The sequence below is a fragment of the Peromyscus maniculatus genome, chromosome X, assembly GCF_049852395.1.
Source record: "Peromyscus maniculatus bairdii isolate BWxNUB_F1_BW_parent chromosome X, HU_Pman_BW_mat_3.1, whole genome shotgun sequence".
NCBI classification, from domain to species: Eukaryota; Metazoa; Chordata; class Mammalia; order Rodentia; family Cricetidae; genus Peromyscus; species Peromyscus maniculatus.
Window position 1 is genome coordinate 99,671,774 of NC_134875.1, and position 22,724 is coordinate 99,694,497.

A 22,724-nucleotide genomic window follows, 5' to 3' on the forward strand; every position below is an offset into this window, starting at 1 on the left:
TAAAAAAATGAAAAAATATTTTGACAGAAAATTTCACAATGAAATGAACTGAAGTACCCAAAGATATTAATTTGCATTTGTGACTTTGAAATACGTGCCATCAGATACCTTGTCTGCCTTTAAGAAAAATAGGTATATGGTATCATTTTCCACATAAAGCTTATAATAAAAGTTATAAGAATTATATTTTCCTGTGTATTTCGAACTCATGATTTTTTTTTACTTAAAGGGACTTTAATTTTGTCATCATTGTATTACTGATATGCAAGATAATAGTGAATTTGGCTCCCACTAGCTAAGGAAAGATTACAAAGCAGTGATCCATGGGTAACAAGCTGTCTACTGGAAACATGTTCATTTGTTGGAAGATAATTGAAGCACAAAATTTGCAAATCTCTTTTACCAAATGAGTAATGACATTATTTTTTGCAGAATACAAAATATAACTCTGTGTATAAAAGCATACTTTGTTATGCTGTTTCATAAAGTTGCACAGAAAAGAACTTAGATGATAAAGGATGGATAGTTTTATTAAAAGGAACACAATTACCCGAATAATCAATATCCTTGCCTAAGATTGCTGTCTTGCAGCATATGAAATGTCTCAGATGCCCAGAGGAATAAACTGAGTTTAATTCATTGTGTTGTTATTTTTCTTACAGAAAAAAAGAAAATATATAAACAAAGGAGTCAGGGATTAAGCACTGTGTACTTATGAAAAGTCTAGATTCATGTTAGGACAATTGCATTAACTAAATGACTTTAGACCAATTCACTAAACTGTCCATCACCCTTTTCTATTGTTCAGTAGTGGAAGCAAGTGCATCACAGATTTTTCTGCCAGGATCTTGGCAAAAAATTAGAACAAAAGAAGAAACACCATTCAGTTGTTTTTTAAATTTTAATTTAAACAACCAATGTTATTTTAATCTCCATACCTTATCCCAATGATACTTCTATAAGCTCTGGAGAAACTTTTGTCATCAAATTTTGGGTAAATGTATTTAACAGGAATTATCAAAATGATTATGGAGCCACTCATTTAATGGTTTCTGTACAGATATGGCCAGAGTTAGAAAGTAACAGTTTTATAAAGAGAATATTACTACTTATTGTTTGAAGAGTTTTGCTTGCAAGCAATTGTACTTGAACATGTGTTAAAAAGGGAGTAGTGTTTCTCAATCAGATTTTTTATGATACTAAAATACATATTAAAGCCCATATAAGTTATTATTTTGAACTTTTAGGAAGTTTGAGCTTTGCTCAAATTCCACTTTTAAAGGCTTACTTTGTATATAATGAATCTCTCTCCGAACGATAACAGTCTATTTCCTAGTCTGAATTTTATCAGTAGAGTTGGTTAATTTTTCAAATTGCCACATACTCATTTTTAATAAAGTTGTAATTTTAACTTTCATCTTCATTTGCTTAACATAATTCACTTAGTAAAATTATTTGTATTTCAAAACTCTAGCTGCCCCTCATTTCTAAAGATAAGAATTTAATTTAAAACCTCATGATAAGGAGAACAAAAGCTTTGTATGAGATATATAATTTTAATGTTTAAAGTCTAAAGCTACTAAAAGCTAGCTCATTCAAATGCTATAGCCTTATAGCATTTTTGAGGGTAATACATGACTTTATTGAATGATTAAGCTATTATCTGAATCTTATAAATTCAATCCTAACTTCTCCTTGGGCCATAATATAGCTTTTTACATCACTGTACCTAGCTTCTGATGCCTTGCAGTTACAAATCACAACATACCTCCAAATTGCAATATATTGAAAATGGAACCTCCTCACCACATTTCATTCATATTATCCACCAATCAGAAATGAAATCACTAAATTAAATTGTCCACCAAATTTGTAGGTGGGTTAATGGCATATAAGTTATTTGGGGTCTGGATAATATAACAGTTGAGGTAGTTAACCATTTGCTATGTAATGAGAATAATCTCTCCATAAACCATATTTGCTCTGTTCTCTACTCTGCTCTACATATTCTTATATCAGGTCAGTGGAAATTGATTATTTATTGGTTGCTGAATAGCTTTGTCTTATCTATTGTCAATATATTCCAATTTCCTTGAAAAAAAAAATCACCTCTAGCTAAGTCTGAGGGATTTGGACTTTGAAGTTTCTGTGCTTTTCTCTGGTTAGGTGACTGGTGTGGCCCAAGTAACTCAATTGAGGTTGCTGAGTCACAAAGAATGAAGAAAATAATGTATTATAAAGAGACTTAAGTTGTTCCTGGTAGCCATGTGTCCAGGAAGGTTTAGATTGTTTCCTTTTTCTTGTTCCCCTGCCTTTAAGCTAATGCTTACATTTACATTGTTTTATTTAATAAAATAATGATTTCTGTTGCTTGCACCCAAAGAAGCCTGACAGACAACTAACCAAATTATCTTTCCAGATAACACTTTCCTGTTAAAAATCATTTAAGGATGGTCATCACATGCCAAGGCCCCAAAAGAAGTCTGTTTGGCATGGGAAGCCCATTGCTTTACCTTCCTCTTGTCTGTTCAGCCTTGTCATTTTTTCATCATAACCTTAACTTCATTAAATTCAAATCATAACTTTGGCAAAAAGTTGCCTTCACCCATTTCTGTGTAAAGAATATTTCATTCCTTCTGTTTGTACTATTCCCATTTCCACTAAATGATTACTTCTATCCTCTTCTTTAGTGTTTTGCTTAACTTCTTTAAGAAGTTATTCCTAATTGTGTTCTCTTCCATGGTTTCAATTTTCACTGGAGTATAGTCCTGAGATTATCACACAAATAAACTCAGGGGAGTAGAAAACCCATGTAGGTACATGGGTAGATGTATACATATACACTATTTAGAGCTCTTTTATCCACTAAAAGAACTAAATCTAAAGGTAAACGTTAGACATATTTTTATGAATTACTTTTAATACAAAAGAAATAAGCAAGGAAAACATCCTTACTTTTTATCAAGAGAAGGGTAACACTGGGAGTCTTCCTCTCTGCTCCCCAGTTTATTTCTGTGAGAGTTTTTCTAAATTAACTTTGGAACTATAACTATATAACTATAAAATTTTATATATATATATATATATGTATATATATATATATACATATATATATATATATGAAGAGTCCTGGGTTAAGAGATCCTTCTGTAAGAGACTAATTCTTTTGGAGAATACTGAATACTATTCTGAATGCCAATCAATGCCTTCTCTAAAAGTTGGGTCCACAAACTCATCACAAATGATTAAATTCTCTTTTGCTCATGATCATAAAGCAACAAACTTTTATATGAAGCTATAGTGTCAATAACATGGTTAAAATAATACAAATATGAATTTTTCTAGATTTTGCCATGGAACCTAGTATTAATTACTAACATCAGTTGAGTATTCACAGTAAGCAATGCAAGGAAGGAAACTTTTTTCATGGACTACACAATACAATTCTCTTTGAAACTGATATAGCTCATAGTTATATCTATATCCTAGCGACGGATAATCTGAAGTTTCGGGAGGTGGAGTAACTCACTCCAGATTTTACAGCTTTGAGACTTAAGCCAAAATCCAAATCCTGAATTTTAAGCATTATAATATATTGTTTCCAGTAAATGATATTCCTTGAAATACTGATATAATGATATAAGTATTGCTATAATTCTTTTTCTGTATCATCCAAGTGCAAATATAAAATGATCAGCAAAGTGCCTGTTTTAGATTATGTATGCAAATACATATACACCACTAAATGCTGACTCCAGTTACAGTTGTTACTACAGATAATACACATATCAAGGAGGAATTCAGGCTGAAGATTCAGATGGGGATCAGAATATTTCTTGTGTTATCTACTAGGTGTATGGGACATCTATGAGCATCTGCTGCTTTTCCTGAAAAAATAAATGTGGCTACAAACATGTTAGAAAATGTGTAGAAAAATAAAAATGTATAATACTTAAATATATTAATATACAAATATCCATAACTATATGGTAAATGTGAATGAACAGTTCTTTTATGTGCTTTGAATTAAAAAAGATTAGGAGAATGACTTGACCATGGTCATGTCATCTGTAATTAACTACAAAAGTCCACTAAATTTGGTTCTTAAGTGTAAAAGGTACTTTTGAAAAATTGTTTTGTTTTGATGTAGACACAGTCTTCTATAAAATAGAGGCTGGCTTTGAACTAAAAATCTTCTTGCGATCACTAACCACATCAGCTTCAAGGTAGTTTAAATGTTACTTGTTTGTTAATCATCAAATTCATTTTATTACTATGGAATTGCTGAAGTTCTCCTAGCTCTGACTTGACATAAGAAAGAAAGAAAATTCTCTAACATCCAAACACATTCAGTACAATTTATTGTTTCTTTAGAAATTCTTCAATGTTTTTACAAGTGAAATGACTATCATGTATAAAGCTTTCAAAATTGTATTTCTCACCCATGGAGAAAGAAAAAACCATACAGCCTAGTTTAGCATACAGGTAAACCACGTTTATAGCAATGCATTCTTTAGTTTCTAAATGATTGGATAATTTCACCAAAAGGATTTCAATGAGGGTGAGAAATGAGATGTTGAATTATTACAATTTGTTTATTTTAATATGATGAGACATAGAGCCTAATATTGAGATCCATGATATTTAAAATATGTTGTATTTTGTTATTTGTCTTATTTATTTCTAATTCTCAATTATCCTTATCACTTGAGGTAGAATCCTAGCACAGACAATTCAGAGGAGTGAATAATAAACAAGTCCCAGATTATTATCTTCATCTTTGTAATATGTTATGGCTGCATAGTGCCAAAACAAACAGTTTAAATGTAATCAGCTCAATTGAGCTAATTATTTTGTATTAAAGACATTAAAAAAAAAAGTTGTTCATTGAATTTAACTGAGCCACCTATACTTGTAAGATTTATGTGTTTTGCCCTCATTCTGCCCCTTTTAAATTATGGTTACTTTGGAAAATTCATTCATATCTTTGGTCATATTTAGGTTGTTCAGTGTATACTGAGTAGTGTGCTTGTTAACAGGAAAAAATTGTAGCCTAAAAACTGGTGGTAAGTCATAAAGAAGCTGGAAATGGCAAGTGAAAATGTGACAGATTTCCTATTTACTTTTTTATCCATACCTTCTGTTTGATGATCATCTCATTGATGTCTTCCAGATCACCCACCATCACCCTCTGTGATTTTATAACTCGATCAAGCAGAGAAAGCCAGTCTGTAAGTTCTGTCCAAGCTCGGTTGAAATCTGCCAGAGCAGGTACCTCCAACAGCAAAGAAGATGGCATTTCTGGTTTGGAGACGGCAGTTTCCTTGGTAACCACAGGCGGTGTCACTAGAGTAACAGTCTGACTAGCAGCTAGTGGAAGAAAAGAAGAGATATGAGAAACATCAGCAAAAGAGTCAACTTCAGTAACAATAAAGGAACATTAGTTGATAGCCAACAGTTTGAGTCAAGATTTCTCGCAATGTATCTAAAAATGTGAATACTTATAGGGCATAGATCATATAATATTCAAACATGCTTAATAATCTTTAACATATTTTATCTTATTTTCTTGCCTTACCAATTTAAATATTTTTTCAGTAAGAATCATATAGACTGTGAAGTTTATAAACAGAGCTATTAGGACATTTCCAGGTAAGATTTATCTATTTATTGCCCATTCAAGGAAGAAAAGGAAAAACTAAAGATTGTATAAGGTCATATTTCTGACTTCAGATTTCCTTAAATAATAAAAGTACTCACTAGGAAGAAACTCTCTGTATCATACAGTGACAAAGGAATCAATGGTTGATCTGTTTTATAGACAAGGTGACAACAGTGTTATAACTGGGAAGGCAGCAGCAATGAAATAGTGGACAATGTGGTTCAGAAGGGAGGCATTCAGAAAAAGATGGAAATGACATCTTGGCAGAAGATCTCATAGGTGTGGACAAGGGAGCTATTCAAAGAACATAAAAAAAATAAGATGTGCACATTTATACTATGAGTGACAATACGCTCATTTCAGTGGCTGCATTATTACTCATACTTTTTAGGTGGTCTCAGATTAAGAAGATAAGAGAGAAGGAAGAATGCTTCCTCTCTTTCCAATGTCTCAGCGACACCCAACACTTCCCACAGATAAAAGAGTAAAGCAGAATGAAAAGTGTTGGAGATGTCAGAATTGAAACTTATGCAAGTCTTGTACATACAGTCATAACCATTGTGACTTCATGATTTTTTTATTTAAATTTTTTAATTCATTTTACATACCGAATACAGGTTCCCTCTCTCATTCCTCCTCCCACTCCCCCCAGTCTCCCCTACAATGAATCCTAAATTCAACAATAAACTGTAAATTATAGTTTCTGGAAAGTCAAAATGTAGAGTATGTCTAAGTTTTCTTGCTATTTAGATTATTTTAACTATTTTCTTTAAAAAAATTACTGTGTTTTAATTTGTGTATATGTATGTTACATGATTTTTTAATCTGCTACAGCAAAGTGCAGAGAAAAATTCCCATGTGCCATACCTACTATTAAAATAATAGAATTTGATTTATTATATATATATATATATAATCATGCCTAGAATAATAATCTAATGTGTTTGAACAAATGGTCAGACCAACTCTCCATGAGAGAGATGCTCTGTCACAGTCATACAGTTTAACTGAAACTCAAGAGGATTTAAATAATTCACCTAAGGTTACACAGCTAAAACATGACAGAAAAAGTGTTTAACTCCAGTAATCTAGACTTCAAATGTTTTTTGTTATAGTGATTCCTGAACACAGGTTTTTTCTAACTTAAATTAAAGTCAGTGAGATGTCTTGATGAATAGAAACACTTCTCACTGAGCTGTATGACCTGAGTTTGATCCCTGGGGCCCACATGGTGGAAGGAAAAAAACCTACTTTCACAAGTGGTCCACATTCATTTGTTCCATTGCCAAGTGTTTACTGATTCTACAGTAGCACTGTGTTCTAGAATCTACATTCTGAACCCAACTTGACATGCCAGCCTCAGATCCCTCCTCCATTCTGCCTCTTGCTTCCCACACTTGATTCTGCATCATCCAATTGACACAGGTCATTAGACACTTTAATGTCCTTCCACATGTCCTGTGCTTCCTTTAAACTTTTCCCACTCGTTTCCACATAAAATCTCATATCCTCTTCAATTATCACAGCTAAATGTCTTTTGTGTGGGAGTCTCAGGATAAGCATGTACCAAAAAAGTCTCAATAAGGCACAGAGCAGCACTTCAGGATCACAGACACTGTATAGCACTTAATATTTTCTTATTTAAACAAACCTATGTGCAAGAAGAAATGTCACAGGTGGATTATTTATAGATTTCATGTTGTATAGTCAGGATTCCAATTGGAATATAACCCTGCTACTTTGTATCATTTGAGCTACCTGGCACATTTTTCTCACTCCTATTCCTCTGTTTTGTGTTGTTCTCTATATTCATGTATTTAACTTTATAAAGATCACACATATAAATCTTATCATTCAATATTGTCTGCATATGGCTTATTTTACTTAGTATAATGTCCTTCAGGCTCATCTAGGTTGTGGGCAATGACAGCACTTTGTGGCTATACTAAATGAAACACATACTTCTAAACCTTAATGTTAACATCCACATGAAATGTTAGTCTTTCCGGGTGTGGGTTACTTCACTCAGGATGATTGTTTCTACTTCCATCCATTTACCAACAAATTTCACTTTTCTTTAACAGCTGAATAACACTCTATCATATAAATGTACTACATTTTCATTAACCATTCATTTGTTGATGGGTATCTAGGCTGTTTCCAATTCCTGGCCATTATAAACACAGATGAGCAAGTATTTCTGTACTAAGATGTGGTGTCCTTTTGGCATATGCCCAAGAGAAGTATAGCTGGATATTGGGGTAGAACAACTTATAGTTTTTGGAGAAAGAAAACTCTACACTGATTTCTACAGTGGCTGTACCAGTTTGCAATCCAACTAGCAATGAATAAGTTCCTTCCTCATCAGAAAAGCTTCCTCTTTCCATAGATGGTAATTAAGACAGAGACCCATTGGACAATTTGTAGAAAATAATTAAGGCATTTTGGAGCACTCATCCACAAATGGAATGTTTTTAATCCCACCTCTGCTTCAAGGGTCAAGGATCTATGTGGAGACAGAGATGGTGGGTGACTCCAAGGAAACAGTGTTTTCCAAACACCATGGGGGAGATACACATATGAAGTCACACAGACTGTGATAGCATTCTTAACACTTGCAAACGCTCAAAGCAGACAGAAATCCCAGCCCAGGGCCAGGGAAGAGGGGACAAAGTGCCACCCTGAACTAAGAAGCTATTTGCAGCTGACACCTGCTGGAAGAAAATCAGTTTTCTTAAATGGAGTGCCACTAGACACATAAGCCATATTTCATGGCAAGCCATATGCTCAGGAGTAGTTGGATAACACAAAATAGACTCCATGTCCTTTTGTGTACTTTTTTGTATTTTTAAAAAGAGAGTAATAACAAAAAGTTGTTTGATTAGCGAGAGATGGAGGACCTGGGAGGAGTTGTAGGAGAGTAATAATATGATTAAAATATATTGTGTGAAATATTCAAAATAAAAACATTTAAAAAGAAAATGACAGCACATTATTCATTTTTAGGTATTAATAACATATTCTTGTATACAAGTACAATATTTTTTTTATCAATTTGCCTCAATTGACAACAGGCTGATTCCATTTTTTTTGGCTATTGTTGCTAGTAATGTACTGAACATAGGACAGCACATGCCTCTATGACATAGTAACTTAATTAAATTTCTTTTCAATATAAACCTGTTTCTGAATCAAGTTATTCTGTTTGTAACTTTGTCTATGCATAGGTATGTGTCATTATAAGGGTGATTTTTGTTGTGCCCACACTGTAAATGATAGAGAATTCCTTAAGAGTACTTGAATATGTAATGGCAATTAGATAAGGAATTAGAATACATTAATTAACACACAAAAACCCTAATAGTATATTCTGGATGATCATTGTTCTTCCTAAGGAGCATGAGTTCTCCCCAGCAGGTATGGAACAACTTTTCTATGCACCGTTTAGTAACCTAAACTAGTGATTCTCAAACTATAGGTCATGACCTATTTGGCAGTTAAGCAATCTTTCCACAGGGGCTGCCTAAAACTACCAGAAAACACAGATATTTACCTTGCTATTCATAACATTATCAAAATTACAATTATGTAGTAGCAACAAAATAATTTTACAGTTGGGGGGACACCATAACGCGAGGAAATGTATTAAAGGATGGCAGCCTTAGGAAGGTCGAGAACCCCTGCTCTAGAAGGATATGTTGCAATCTTTCCTGTTTTATCACATTACCCCCCAAACAGATATTACAATGTATCTTATCAACTTACAGAGATATAAACATTCTATATACAGAGGAGGGTATGGATATGCAAAAGATTATGCACTTAAATAGCCCGACTATTAATGATTCTACCATACTTACGCCTTGCATTAGAAAATGAAAATGATTCTACCAAAAACTGAATTTTCCATCATAGTTAAACACAATGACAAGTTTAAAGCAGCTAAAATGAACTGACTTTGTCACAACAAAAATAACAGTAGGTATAATATCCTATTGTAAACCATAGCTTTACTCTGAGTACTTTGTTAATTAAAAGGTGTTGGCTTTAAGAAGGAACTCTTATTTTTTTTTTTCTGAAGTGTTTGAAGAACACATCTCTAGACTAAAATTTTAATTGGTTTTAGTGATACATGATTAGGCAAACTATCAGCTTTGTTTAGAGATATAAAGGGTCCACTAAACCTTTCAAACACACACACACACACACACACACACACACACACACACACTATATATATATATATATATATATATATATATATATATATATATATATATATATATATATATATATCTGGCAAATTTCCTTTGAAGTGTTCACACACAGTTTTCCATAATTCACAGGTCTTCCTTGGTTGATAAAAAATACAAGAAGAACATATTCTATTTATAACTTTGTATATATGACTATGTTTCCTTCCATTTTCTGTTTTAAAATCAGTCAACTTACTGATAAGTGATTGAGTATGTCCCAATTGTTATGTGAGGTATTGGTATAAAGTGCTATTATATATCATTTTCATTTCACCATTCTGTGTCAATTGAAGGTGGAATTTGATACACACAGTCAAATTGCTTTGGTGACCTGGTGAGATGGTTCAGTGGCTAAGGATACTTGCTACCAACCCTGAAAACTAAAGTTTGATGCTGAAACACACAAGGTTAAAGATGAGAACCAATTCTCACAAGTTTGACTTGCACATATATGCTATGGCATGTATACAACCTTATCCCTACCCACTCTACCTCATCACACAAAGTAAGTAAGTACATGATAAAAACTGATGTCCTTTTGTTTAGTTCTAAGGGACCTAAGAAAAATTTTTACTATCATTGAATTAATTAGCAGGAAGCAACAAGAATACTTTCTTTCCAAATATTAAAAGCATGGCATTTGGCATATTGAAATACCTAACAATTCAGGGGGTACTGTGTATCAAAATTAAAAATCATTTCTGGAGTCCAAGAAAGAAAACCATATTTCATATAAGTGAGGAAGAACCCCAATTCTCTGTGTCTGTAGCCTGTACATAAAATTAGAAATCAATGTGTTACCACAAGAAAAGAAAATTTCTCAAAATACAGAGTGGAAGATTCATACAGCCATTTTAATTTTACTTTCAAATCAGAAAATTTGAAGAAAACAATTTCAGTAAAAAATCATAGAACATTAGAAGTATAGCCAAAGCCAACTACTACACTGTCCAGTACAGAGTATGAAGAGAGAAAAGCTAAGTAAAGCCAGAAATATTGTTGAATGATGATCATCCAATCCCAAAGTGATATCAGAATAAAATCTATGTAACCACTTGTTTTAACTAAAGAATGTGTGCATATCTCATTATAGGAAATACGATAAAGCATAGTCTACCCCCCAAAAAATAAAACCTGGGCATGGCAAATTGATTTCTAATTAAATATTCAGTGTAAATGAGACCTGTACTTGAGTAAGCTACATTGTAATCCTGAGAATTATTAACATAATAACAAACATTTAAAGGCTATTATACATCAAATAAGATTCCCTACCAAGGCCATGCAGTGGTGGCGCAGGCCTTTAATCCCAGCACTTGGGAGGCAGAGGCAGGGGGATCTCTATGAGTTCAAGGCCAGCCTGGTCTACAGAGTGAGATCCAGGAAAGGCACCAAAACTACACAGACAAACCCTGTCTCGACAAAAACAAACAAAAAGATCCCCTACCAAGAGTCAGATCCCCAGATAAGCTACTCAATGTAAATGTTAGTCATCATTACCCAAGCCCTCAGTCTAACACATAATAAGCTCTCAACAAACATTTTTTACATGGGTTAGAAAGATAAACACACTGAATACTTAAAGTATAATGTATATTTGTCTATTTCTATTAATGTATATATGTCTATAATTTTATCACAGTTTTAATCTAGGAATCCATAAGAAAGAATAATTAACTGCAATGTAAGCAAAACAATAGTCAATAGTCTAAAAATATAGATTCATTTGGACTAAATTAATAATGGTACTTACAACTGAACTTTCAACAATTGTAAAATGATGTCATTTTCTATATAGGTTCCTTACTTTGTCCTCCTGGTATGGACCCAAAAGCCACAACAAAATGTGACTTAAACTATAAAGTAATTGTAGTTTCTGAGTATGTGGAAATACTTAAATCCACATGCACTATTTCTGTTTTCTCAGAACATTAAATTTGGAGCTAATATATGATCTAGCAATTCTGAATATGTTCAAAAGACTTGACAACAGGACATTGTACATACATTAATTGCAGCATTATTCATGATAGTCTATAACTGAATATGCTAAAATGTCTGTTGAAGGCGGAATTAAATAAATATGTTACATATATAGCAATATATTATATGCAGATATACTGTGATATTATTAAGCTTTATAGAGAGTCTATTGATATTATACAACATGAGTACATCATGAATTATCCAGCAATATGTTATAGAGTAACGTAGATAGAATTAACAGTATTGAAATGTATACTTTAAAACTGTTAAGATGGCGAATGTTAAAGATTTATTTTACTCTTAATTGTGTACATGTATGTGTTTCTGTGTGTTGGTATATGCATGTGTGTGTATGTCTGCCACATAAGAGTGTCAGATTCTTTGGAGCTTGTTAGAGAACCTTGTGAATGGTGCAATTTGGGTGCTGAGAATTGAACTTGGATCCTTTTCAAGAGCGCTGCATAATCTTAACCTCCAAGCCACCTCCCCAACCTCAAATGGTAAATTTTATGTCATATATTTAACTACAAAGACTTTATGGATGAGAAAAGTAGTTTTTTTCACCTCTACATTGAGAGAGGAAGATTTAGAAGAAATCTTTGAATACTGTAACAAATATCATCTTATACATCACAATCTTTCTGCTATAGTGAGGCCCAATGTAAAATGACTGTTTACTATTTTGTTGTCTTTAGCACTATTTTGTATCCCTCTAAAATCTTTTGTGAAGCAATCAGAATCTGCCAATAATTCTTTGTGGCAGGTTCTGTGAGGCTCTACTGAAATCCTTTCCTGGACATTATTGGGCATTCCACAGATCACGAGAACGATGGTTGCTGGTAGATTCTAAAAGCTACACTCCCTCCCTCCTCTCTCTGTTTCTTTTGTCCTCTGTGTGTGTGTCTCTATCTTTCAAGCCTACTTCTTTTGTAAAAAGGTTTATTCTTAGTTTGGGTTATGTGTTTGTGCAGGTGTGTAGGTATGTGCATTTGAGTGCAGTTGTCCATGGAAGTCAGAACAAGGCATAAGATCCCTGGAGCTGGAGCTGGAGCTGGAGTTACAGGACTTTGTGGGCTGCCCAAATTGGGTGCTGGGAACTGAATTTGGGTCTATGCAAGAGCAGTATGGACTCATAATTGCTGAGCCATCTTTCCAGTCCTGGAATACTATGGTGATATTTTATTTGTACTGAAATTTGATTTTATTTGTATGTTAAAAAATCAAGTTGCCTGGGGGTCAGAGCTAATAGCAAGCCATAGCAGAAGCCAGGCAGTAGTGGCACACACCTTTAATCTTGATCACATGACAGGCAGAATCTCTGTATGTTCAAGGATATAGCCAGCATGGAGACACAAGCCTTTGATCTCAATACCAACCATAGAGACCTAGAGGTCTGTATAGACAGGCAGTGACGAGGATGTCATGTGGTTGGGTTTACAACCAATTAGAAGGCAGAACAGAAAGTCATTAAAAAGACAGATACTCAGGAAGTAGGTCTCTTTCTGGGGGGAAGGACAGGAAGTAAGGGTAAGAAGGCGGTTTTAAGTCTCATCTCTTAGCTACTGCTCTGACCTCTTGGGCTTTTAACTCTGCATTTGGCTCTGTGTTTCTTATTTAATAAGATGGTTACATCTACAGAATACTATTCTTGATTGTTGCATGGATTCAGGTGCCATCTTACTTGCCTGTGTTTGAGAAACCTCAGAGGAATCAGGCCAACTCTAGATGCTATCTAGAGATAGCTTCCAAATTACTGAGTCCATGATTGCTGATTGTTGGTCTACCTCTTGGATGTCCAGTAATAACTCTCTAACTTCCTTAGGGGCTAATGTACCAAGCAGGATTTCCAATAAACATGCAGGAAAGCTTGTCTAAGACACCATATCTTTTGTTTACATATCTGATCATCTCTGGTGTTCAATTCTGGAATAATACTGTTAACAATTATTACTTCCTATTACAACCTGTATCTAATTCAATTGAATGGTGTGGAAAATTTCAAAAGCACACACAGATTTAGTAACATTTATTATTTAGGGGTTTATAAAGTAGTTGTATAATTCTTGCTTATACATGAGTTTCAATACCATTTTAGGTGTTCATCCCTACGTGAAATCATAGCACATCCTGCAGGCAAAACACTAAGAGTTTGACAAATTCATGAACTAAAACCATGGACTCTGTTTTCATAATGACACTAGAAATGCAACTCTTCTCTTTTACTGGTTTGAAGTGATTGTGTTGGACTAAGCTTGTCTTTTAATGTTCTGGGTCAGTTCACACTTTATGTACTGCGGGAATGGAACACACACCAGCAGACATAGTAGAACTAGCTAAAAAAATCCACTTATGTTTTCATTTAACTTGTAGAAAAGCACACTATGTCCTCAGTGATTATCAATGAGACAATAGAAGTTAAAAGGTAGAAATACAAGTAAAATTTAAAAAGCCACAACTTTTTGTTACAAGCTGAAAGAAATGAATAACATTTTTGCATTAGCTTCTTTAAAGTATGCCCATAAAATCATCACCAAATCCTTTTGCAAGTAGGAGAAGCAATCATAAATAAAAACACATTGTTCCAATGATTGAATGCCAAAGCTTCCAGGAGCACAAGCATGCCAGTCTTGGAAGCACATACTTCCTTTTGCTTCAGGCTTGAATCTCATTGTCTTCTCTTGATGAATGGTTCTAAAATTAAGAATGTAAAGGGAGTCTGGGGAAGCTATGAGCCTATAGTTTATGGTTTCTGAAATAGGTTTATTCAGAAAAACCTTTGAAGCTGTGCTGTTGTAGTGTTACTTAATTCTGAATTTACTTTTGCTAAGTAAAAATCCTGTTAGTTCAAGGCTGACGATAGTTCCTGTATTTTTTTAAAGCATTAAATTCTACTTAAACCCTAGTTTGACTGATACTTTTCCATAATGCCACTGTTTTACATAAAATATATGTTTCAATACTCTTAAATTTGAAAAGATGCATAGTGTAGTCTGAAAATGATCTTTTCTAGAGAATGTTTTCAGAATATTTGAGAGGAATTTGTATTTTGCTAGTGGGTGGAATGTTAAGTAGAAGTCTGATACATTTAGTCAAAAGGATAGTTCAAGTACAATATTTCCTTACTGACTTTCTACTTAGATGTTTCATTTTCTGATTTGTATTCATCATTGAAAGTTGACCACTGAATTTTCCTCCTGTTATTATACTGTGATCTAATCTGTCCGTTCAGATTTTTTAATTTGGTTGTACAGGCACATTCACACATGTACACACACACACACACACACACACACACACACACACACACACACACACAAATCCACAGGTTAAATGAATCTTGAAAGCAATATAAAGTCTTGTTCTTCTGTCTAATAAACCATTTTTTTTCCATTGGTTCATTCAATCTACATGTTTTCAGTCATTATTGATAGGTAGGTAAGGATTATTATTTCCTTTGGTAATCTGCTTTTGGTTTTGTTTAGGCTTTCTTTCCCTGTCCTCTGCTGCTTCATTCCTTTATGGTTTGCTTTATAGCATCTTCGTGTCTACTAAAGTTTTTTTTTTCTTTAATGGAGCTTATATGAAAACTGTATATTAATAAAAGGTTATTTTAGGGTGATAGCAACACAACATTAATCACAACTACAAACTCTATACTTTCTACAGAACATTTTATGTTCCTAATACCAAAATTTGTACTTTGTGATAAATTCTATCTTTAATAAATTAACATAATTATAGTTCTTTTAAAAAGGAATTATACACACTTCTCATTTGAAGAAAATATTGCCTGAAAATATATTTTTGGAAGAAATGAAATTATATGTAAGATTCAGATACCCTAACAAATTTAATTACACCATTTATAATATAAAACTATCCTTTTCTCATTAAGAGAAAAGTAATAATTCTTATAATTGACATTTCTTTTATTGTGAGATACTTATTTAAAACCTGGAAATAAAATATATTTCTGTACCATTAAAATTACAAAATGCATTAGTATATTATTTTAAAACTGAAAAGATATAAATTATACACATTTTTTCATGAAATGATATGTCACAAAATTTGGAGTTTATTGCACAAAAGCAAGCCATGTAAAAAAGTCAAAGTAAACCTAAATTATCAAAATAGAAAAAAAAAAAAGAAAGAAAATGAACTAATCACCGTTGATAAAAATAACCAATAAATGTGGGTAGAAAATATGATTGCACTTAGTTTGGAAGACATTCATCTTTTAATAATATAGGCAAGTAAGGGCTAAAATGTCAAATCATTTAGCTAATACCCTCAGCATCCCAAAATCAACATTCCGAAAAAGGACCATGTCTTCCTATTTCATCAATCAGAGAACAATTTGTGGAAGCTGGTTCTCTTCTACCGTAGGAGTGCATGGGGTTGTATTTAGGTCCTAATGCTTAGTGGCAAGTGTCATCTTGCCAAACCAATCCTTCCTATTTTTTTGATCAAATGTGTAGGCCTATGAAACTCTTACTCAAGACAAAAGTTAGTCCTAATTGTCTCATCTCTAATCTTCTATATTTACTTAGTCTTATGTAAAAAAGCACATACGTTAAATTATATCGGATATTATTTGTACTGATCCAGTTGCAAATTTCTAGGTTTTGGAACAAATAGTGGAAATTCCAATGCTTATTGTTAAAATGTTGCACCTCAAAGCATTTACTTTTTATATTAAATGTTTTCATATAATTCAATAGATCCTTGATATTCTCAATCAGTATTTCTATGCCAATTTATAAATTAGAAAGCATATTTGCATCTTCAGCAGCTTGCTTAAGAGTTAAGGAATTCAAGAGATGTAGAGATATCTTAGTGTTTAAGAGCACTTGTTGTTCTTCTAGAGAACCCAGGTTTAGTTCCTAGCACACACATGGTAGCTCACAATTGTAGCACCACTTCTAGGGTATCTGACATGCTCTTCTGGTCTCTGTAGGCACTATAGGCTTATAGTGCACAGATACAAATGCTAGCAAAACACCTATAGACATAAATAAAAATTAAAGCAAAAATATTAAGAAATTTAGTGCTGTACAGTATATTTTCAGTACTTGACATTATTACTAGAAGCACTGTGTTTTATTCATCACTCAGTATGGTAGGTGTTACTAAACCTGTGGGAAATAAACATGATGAGCCTTACGAAGGTTTTATCTATTATTTCCTATGAGATACTTAGCTTAAGACAGGGTTCTAATTCTTCCTTAGATTAGGCAAGAAGACAGAATTGTTTGTTATCTAGGTATATTAAATAATTCCATTAATTTTCATTAAAGGAAAAATTTCAAAGTATAACAGAAATGTATAATAAATTTTCTAATTATATAGAAATTTATTTATATTGAAATATTTTCCATAAATAGTAGAGCTTCTATATTGTGACAATGACCATCTGTATTTATGAAATCAGTTTTCATTCAATACTGTCATTTAAAGTTACAAAATTGTTGAAAGGTTTATGTTCATTTGTTAAGAAGGACATGAAAATTATGTTTTTGATGGATTTCTTCATTTTATTTCCAAGGCATTTATAAAAAAATATATAATCAAACTATCTTTATTTTTATTCAACTGTGACCATTTGAGGTAACTAAATTATAGGTAAAGCAGCATTATATAGGCACACTGCAATGTTCATTCTTTATGGTTAAATGCTGAGGAAGTTATACAGGAATATGAAATTCAAAAGCTTCTGGTTGAATGAAAAAATCTCTAACGCTACATTATTTAAGACCAAAACACAGTTAGAGCAGTCTAGAGTACAACAAGGGTAAGAGAAATGGTGTTAGAATTGATTGAAGGTTATAGTGTATGTCTAAATCCTTGAGTGTGATTAATAAAGATCACTCTACTTGCACTTACTGTTCTATTCATATCCTTTCTGGAAGACAAACTACTTCAAAATTCTGGATCCAATAGTAATATACTATTATTGCTGAGTTGCCATGAAACATTCCTGGGGCTGTGATTGAGATGATTGAGAGGACCACTGAAAGCTGAAAGGTGGACGTGACCAGCGAATGGCTTGGCTGTTTGCCAAGAAAAGAAATAATTTGATACCAGCAATACGCCACAGCAAAATAATCTTTCAATAGCTTAGGTACTTTGTTTAAATCCTTCAGTTATGTTTCAGTCATTAAATTATTAAGAACCTCTGATTTAGCTGTTTGGTATTTTAGATTGGAGGAAAGATGTTTTTAAATCATTTCCATTATCCATGGTTTCTAGGTTTTCAAAATTAAAATTAGAGGATGATGAGATAATCTCTTTTTATAAGGACTCCGGAAATTGAGAATGGTCTCCAAAGCTGAATGGCAAGATGAATGTATCATTTGCCATGACAGTATTATAATGCTATATACAGTCAAATAAATGCTATTAATCCAATGGTTTAAAAATGGTTACAGGATCCTAGTAACCTCCAAATACAGCTCGGGATATGATTAAATCAAAGTTCAAAGGAAGACTGGACATTAATTTAGAAAGAATCTGCCAAGGTGATTGACAAACTGATGCATGATTAATCTATATATGTATGTATACATATATAAATATATGTATATAGATATAGATATATCCATTGTTATCTACACTATAATTAGCGTGTACAGCAGACTAGAAGTCCAGGTAGGCTGCCAGCCTGCCAATCTCCCTGTTCTCTCGGCCTCTACCGACCATATACCCAGTCCTCTACCCTTCTAGTTACCATACTGTACCCAGCAACTGGGGCAGAGACTCTCATATCTACTAGAGACCTCACAGACTGTGAGAAGCCCACGTAGGTTACCTGTCTCCCCAGAATCCCACACTCTTACTATACCGGCATCCCCTACACCCTATCCCCAGTCCCATGCCTTCCGACTTGCTGTGGCCCTGACTATACTCTACTATACTTATAGACTGGAGTCTAGCATAACTGTCATCAGAGAGGCTCCATCATCAACTGATACAAACATATCCAGAGACCCACAGCCAAATATTAGGTAGAGCTCAGTGAATTCTGTGAAAGAAGAGGAAGAATTATAGGAACCATAGGGGTCAAGGACTCCACCAGGAAACCCTCAGAGTCAATAGTCCTAGACTCATAAGGACTCCCGGAGACTGAACCGATAATCAGAGAGCCTGCATGGGTCTAACCTAGGTCCTATGCATATATGCTATAGGTGTGTAGCTTAGTGTTTTTTGTGGCACTCCTAGCCAAGGGAGCAGGGGCTGTCTCTGACTCATTTGCCTGCTTTTTTGACCCTTTTCCTCATGCTGGGTTGCTTCATCTTGACTTAATATGAGGGGAGGTGCCTAGTCTTACTATAAGTTGATGCACCATATTTGGTTGATATCCCGGGGAAGCCTACCCTTTTATAAAGGGAAACTGAAGAGGAGTGGATGGGGAGGAGGGTTGGGGGGTATGGACTGGGAAGAGAGGAGGAAGGGAAAATACAGTCAGAATGTAATACAGGAGAGAATAAATTAATTAAAAAGAAATTAAAATAGTTCATAGATAATATCTATTTATATACTCAGTAATTATATATTGTTGATGCCCAGTATTATTCCTGTATGGTGAGTGAGGTTTGTGACTTAACGTTCATTCTTACATATCCCTAGATCTATATAGTATTTCTACTTCCTAGGATAATGACAATTTTCTTAAATTTTCCAAGGACTCCTTTTCCAGATCTGTACATATGCTTGTGTTAATTGAAAGATTAAATTCTAATCCACTTAGAATAACTTTCATTTTTGTTCAAGAATGTAAAGTTTAAGATAATAAATTTATTATTATAGATAGAATCATTATTTGTGTAGTCATTGATAAACACACACACAGAGACACACAAACCTAATATATAAATTAATGATGAGTCTGAATGTTTAATAAAAAAGAGGTTTATTGATATCACAGTTTTAGAAGTCCAAAAGCATTGGAATTAACTTTGGTGGAGGGGGGATTCATATTAGACAGCATCACATGGAAGACTCACAAATGAAAAGAAATGGTACATAATAAGAGATGATGCAAAGCAGAGAGAAGATAGTTTTGCTCTTCTATAACTTTCTTCTCTGTCAAGAACATACCCAGGATTGGAGATGTAGTTCAGATAGTAGACTTCTTGCTTAGCATGCAGATAGTATGAGGTTCATTCTCCAGTGCGGCATAATGAGAGATACTATAATTCTAGCACTGCAGAGGTGGTGGATGCAAGAGGATCTGAAATTCAAGGTCATTGTCACCTACATATTGATACCAATATCAGTCTGCCCTACACAAGATAATCTATCTCAGAAACAAACCAAATCAAACCAACTAACCAAACAGAAAAGAATGCATTCACTTTTGTGAGCCCTATTGTAATCTGTTGAGTCCAGCACAAACCCTTACACAAGGTCAGTTCTGACTGCTACTCACCTACTAGGTACCACCTCTCAATCTTCCCATCACCTTTCAGAACTGACAAATATGTTTCCACCATAAGAACCTTTGGAATATATGTATATATTATATTTATAGTCTTTATATGTACATACAGATACACACACACACACACACACACAACTTGTAATGAACTTGTCTGAATTGGGGAAAATGTATTAATATATGTCCTTGATATAAAAAGCTCTCTCTGGGGACCTCTCTAACACTCTGCTTCTTCCTATTCCCATGGGGTCTTCATTTATCATGGTATCTCTTCCCCAGAAATCCGCAAAGATACCTCCACAAGAGAGTACTGGCAATGGTAGAGAGAAAGCCTGAGCTGACCTACTCTGGTGATCAGATGGCCAAACACCCTGACTGTCATGATAGAACTCTGATCCAATGACTGATGGAAGCAGCTGCAGACATCCACAGCCAAAGCCCAGGTGGATCTCCAGGAGTCCAATCAGTGTGAGAGATGAGGGATTATATGCACAAGAGATATTGACACCATAATTGGAAAAAGCACAGGGACAAATAGCCAAACTAGTGGAAACACATGAACTATGTACTAATAGCCGAGGAGCCCCCATGGAACTGGATCAGGCCTCTGGATAAGTGAGACAGTTGATTAGCTTGAACTATTTAGGAGGACCCCAGGTAGTAGGACCGGGACCTGTCCTTAGTGCATGAGTCTACCTTTTGGAACCTAGGGCCTATACTGAGACATGTAAATTTTAATTAATTATAAAATAAAATAATAAAAACGTGTAAGAGCTAGTTAGTGAGAAGCCTGCCACAGCCATAGTTAAAAAAAAAAGGCTCTCTCAAATAAGAAACCATATTGCTGCATTTGCTTCTGGCATTCATGACATATGTTAAAAGGCCACTAGTAAGGAAGTCAAAGCTGACATAGAAGGAAAATTAGGATAAAATATCATAGGAAATGCAATTATATTTTCCTGGGGAATTGAGTAGTGTGGTGCTCATAGAAATAATACTTTAAGTCAAGACATCAATGGCAACAAATGAGTATCTAGCAGAGTGAAGAGTATATGCTAAAATATAAAGACAGCAGTTGGTGCTACAGATAATTTAATATCATTTGATTTATTGAGAGTGAAAGTATAGTAGGCTTTTTTGGACCGCCAGTACCCAAATCATGACACAGTGACTTATTATTAATTATGAATGCTTGGCCTTGGCTTAGAATTCTTTCTAGCTAGCTTTTTTTCTGTAACTTAAATTAACCCATTTCTATTCATCTATGTGCTGCCCCAAGTCTCATTTACCTCATCTACATACTGTCCATCCTGCCTTTCTGCTTCTTCCATGTCTATCTGGCTGGTCCCTGGCTGGCTGGCCCCTGGCTGGCTGGTCCCTGGCAGACTGAAATGCTCGCCTATTTTCTCTGCCCATCAGCCCTGCCTATCCCTCCTCTGCCTATCTATTGGCCATTCAGCTTTTTATTATACCAATCAGGTGCCTTAGGCAAGCAAGGTGAAACAGCATCACATCTTTAATAGTTAAGCTAATGTAGCATAACAAAGATACACACCTTTACAAAGTTTTACAAATACAACATAAACAAATGCAACACATCTTTTTATAGTTAAACAAATATTTTTTCTATAACATGAAAGCCCTAGAATAGCTACCAGGTAGCAAACTGCAAAATATTTTGCATATTATGACAAGAAATTTAGTCCTTTTTCCCATAAAGGAAAAATGTAATATAACTTGTGTTCATTCTCAGTGGGTATGCAGCATGCAAGAGGGTTTGCTATAAAAAGCCAAACCAAAGAAGAGGCTTCATAAAAGATAATGCCTGAAAGAATGACAGGATCAAAATTCTGCTATTGAATAATATAAAAGATTTTAGGGCCATTTTGCTTTAAAGATTGATCAGACAAGTAGCTGACCATGGGGCTTATTATTTAATAATTTATTTAAAAGTGCCAGTGGTCAATTTGGTAAATAGTATGCTCCATCAAAATGAAGACTCTAGGGGTAAAGTTTTAAAAAGATAATTTGGGATATCCATGTAGTAGTAGATTGGTAGGTAAACTTTTGACTCTGAAGTTGAATATAGAAGTGTGACACAGCAATGATCACTGGCCTAGATTCTGTTAGCCTTATTTTAAATGCTCTAATGCATCGAGTTGATATTTAAATGATTTAACATGGTAAATTTTCTGTTGTGTGTTTTTAATCATAATACAAATGTTAAGAAAATTTGATAATAAATATACTATGAACACTGGCCTTCCAGATGATATGATGGTCATAAAAGGATGCAGATAGTAGCAGTTATGTCTAACACTTAAAGGGCCCACTGAGTTCAGGTAGATGGGACTAGAAGCAAGTGACAAAAACATCAACT

The 22,724-nt window shown here is 34.0% G+C and overlaps 1 protein-coding gene across 11 annotated transcripts in view; it reads right to left on the bottom strand.

The window, feature by feature from the left end:
* Positions 1-22,724, bottom strand: part of Dmd (dystrophin) — a 2,251,111-nt gene that overhangs the window by 652,768 nt on the left and 1,575,619 nt on the right. For all 11 annotated transcript variants that reach the window (XM_076562037.1, XM_076562042.1, XM_076562041.1 and 8 more), the window contains one exon: positions 5,138-5,370. In XM_076562037.1, the coding sequence (XP_076418152.1) occupies positions 5,138-5,370 (233 nt within the window). The remainder of the gene's footprint in view (positions 1-5,137; positions 5,371-22,724) is intronic.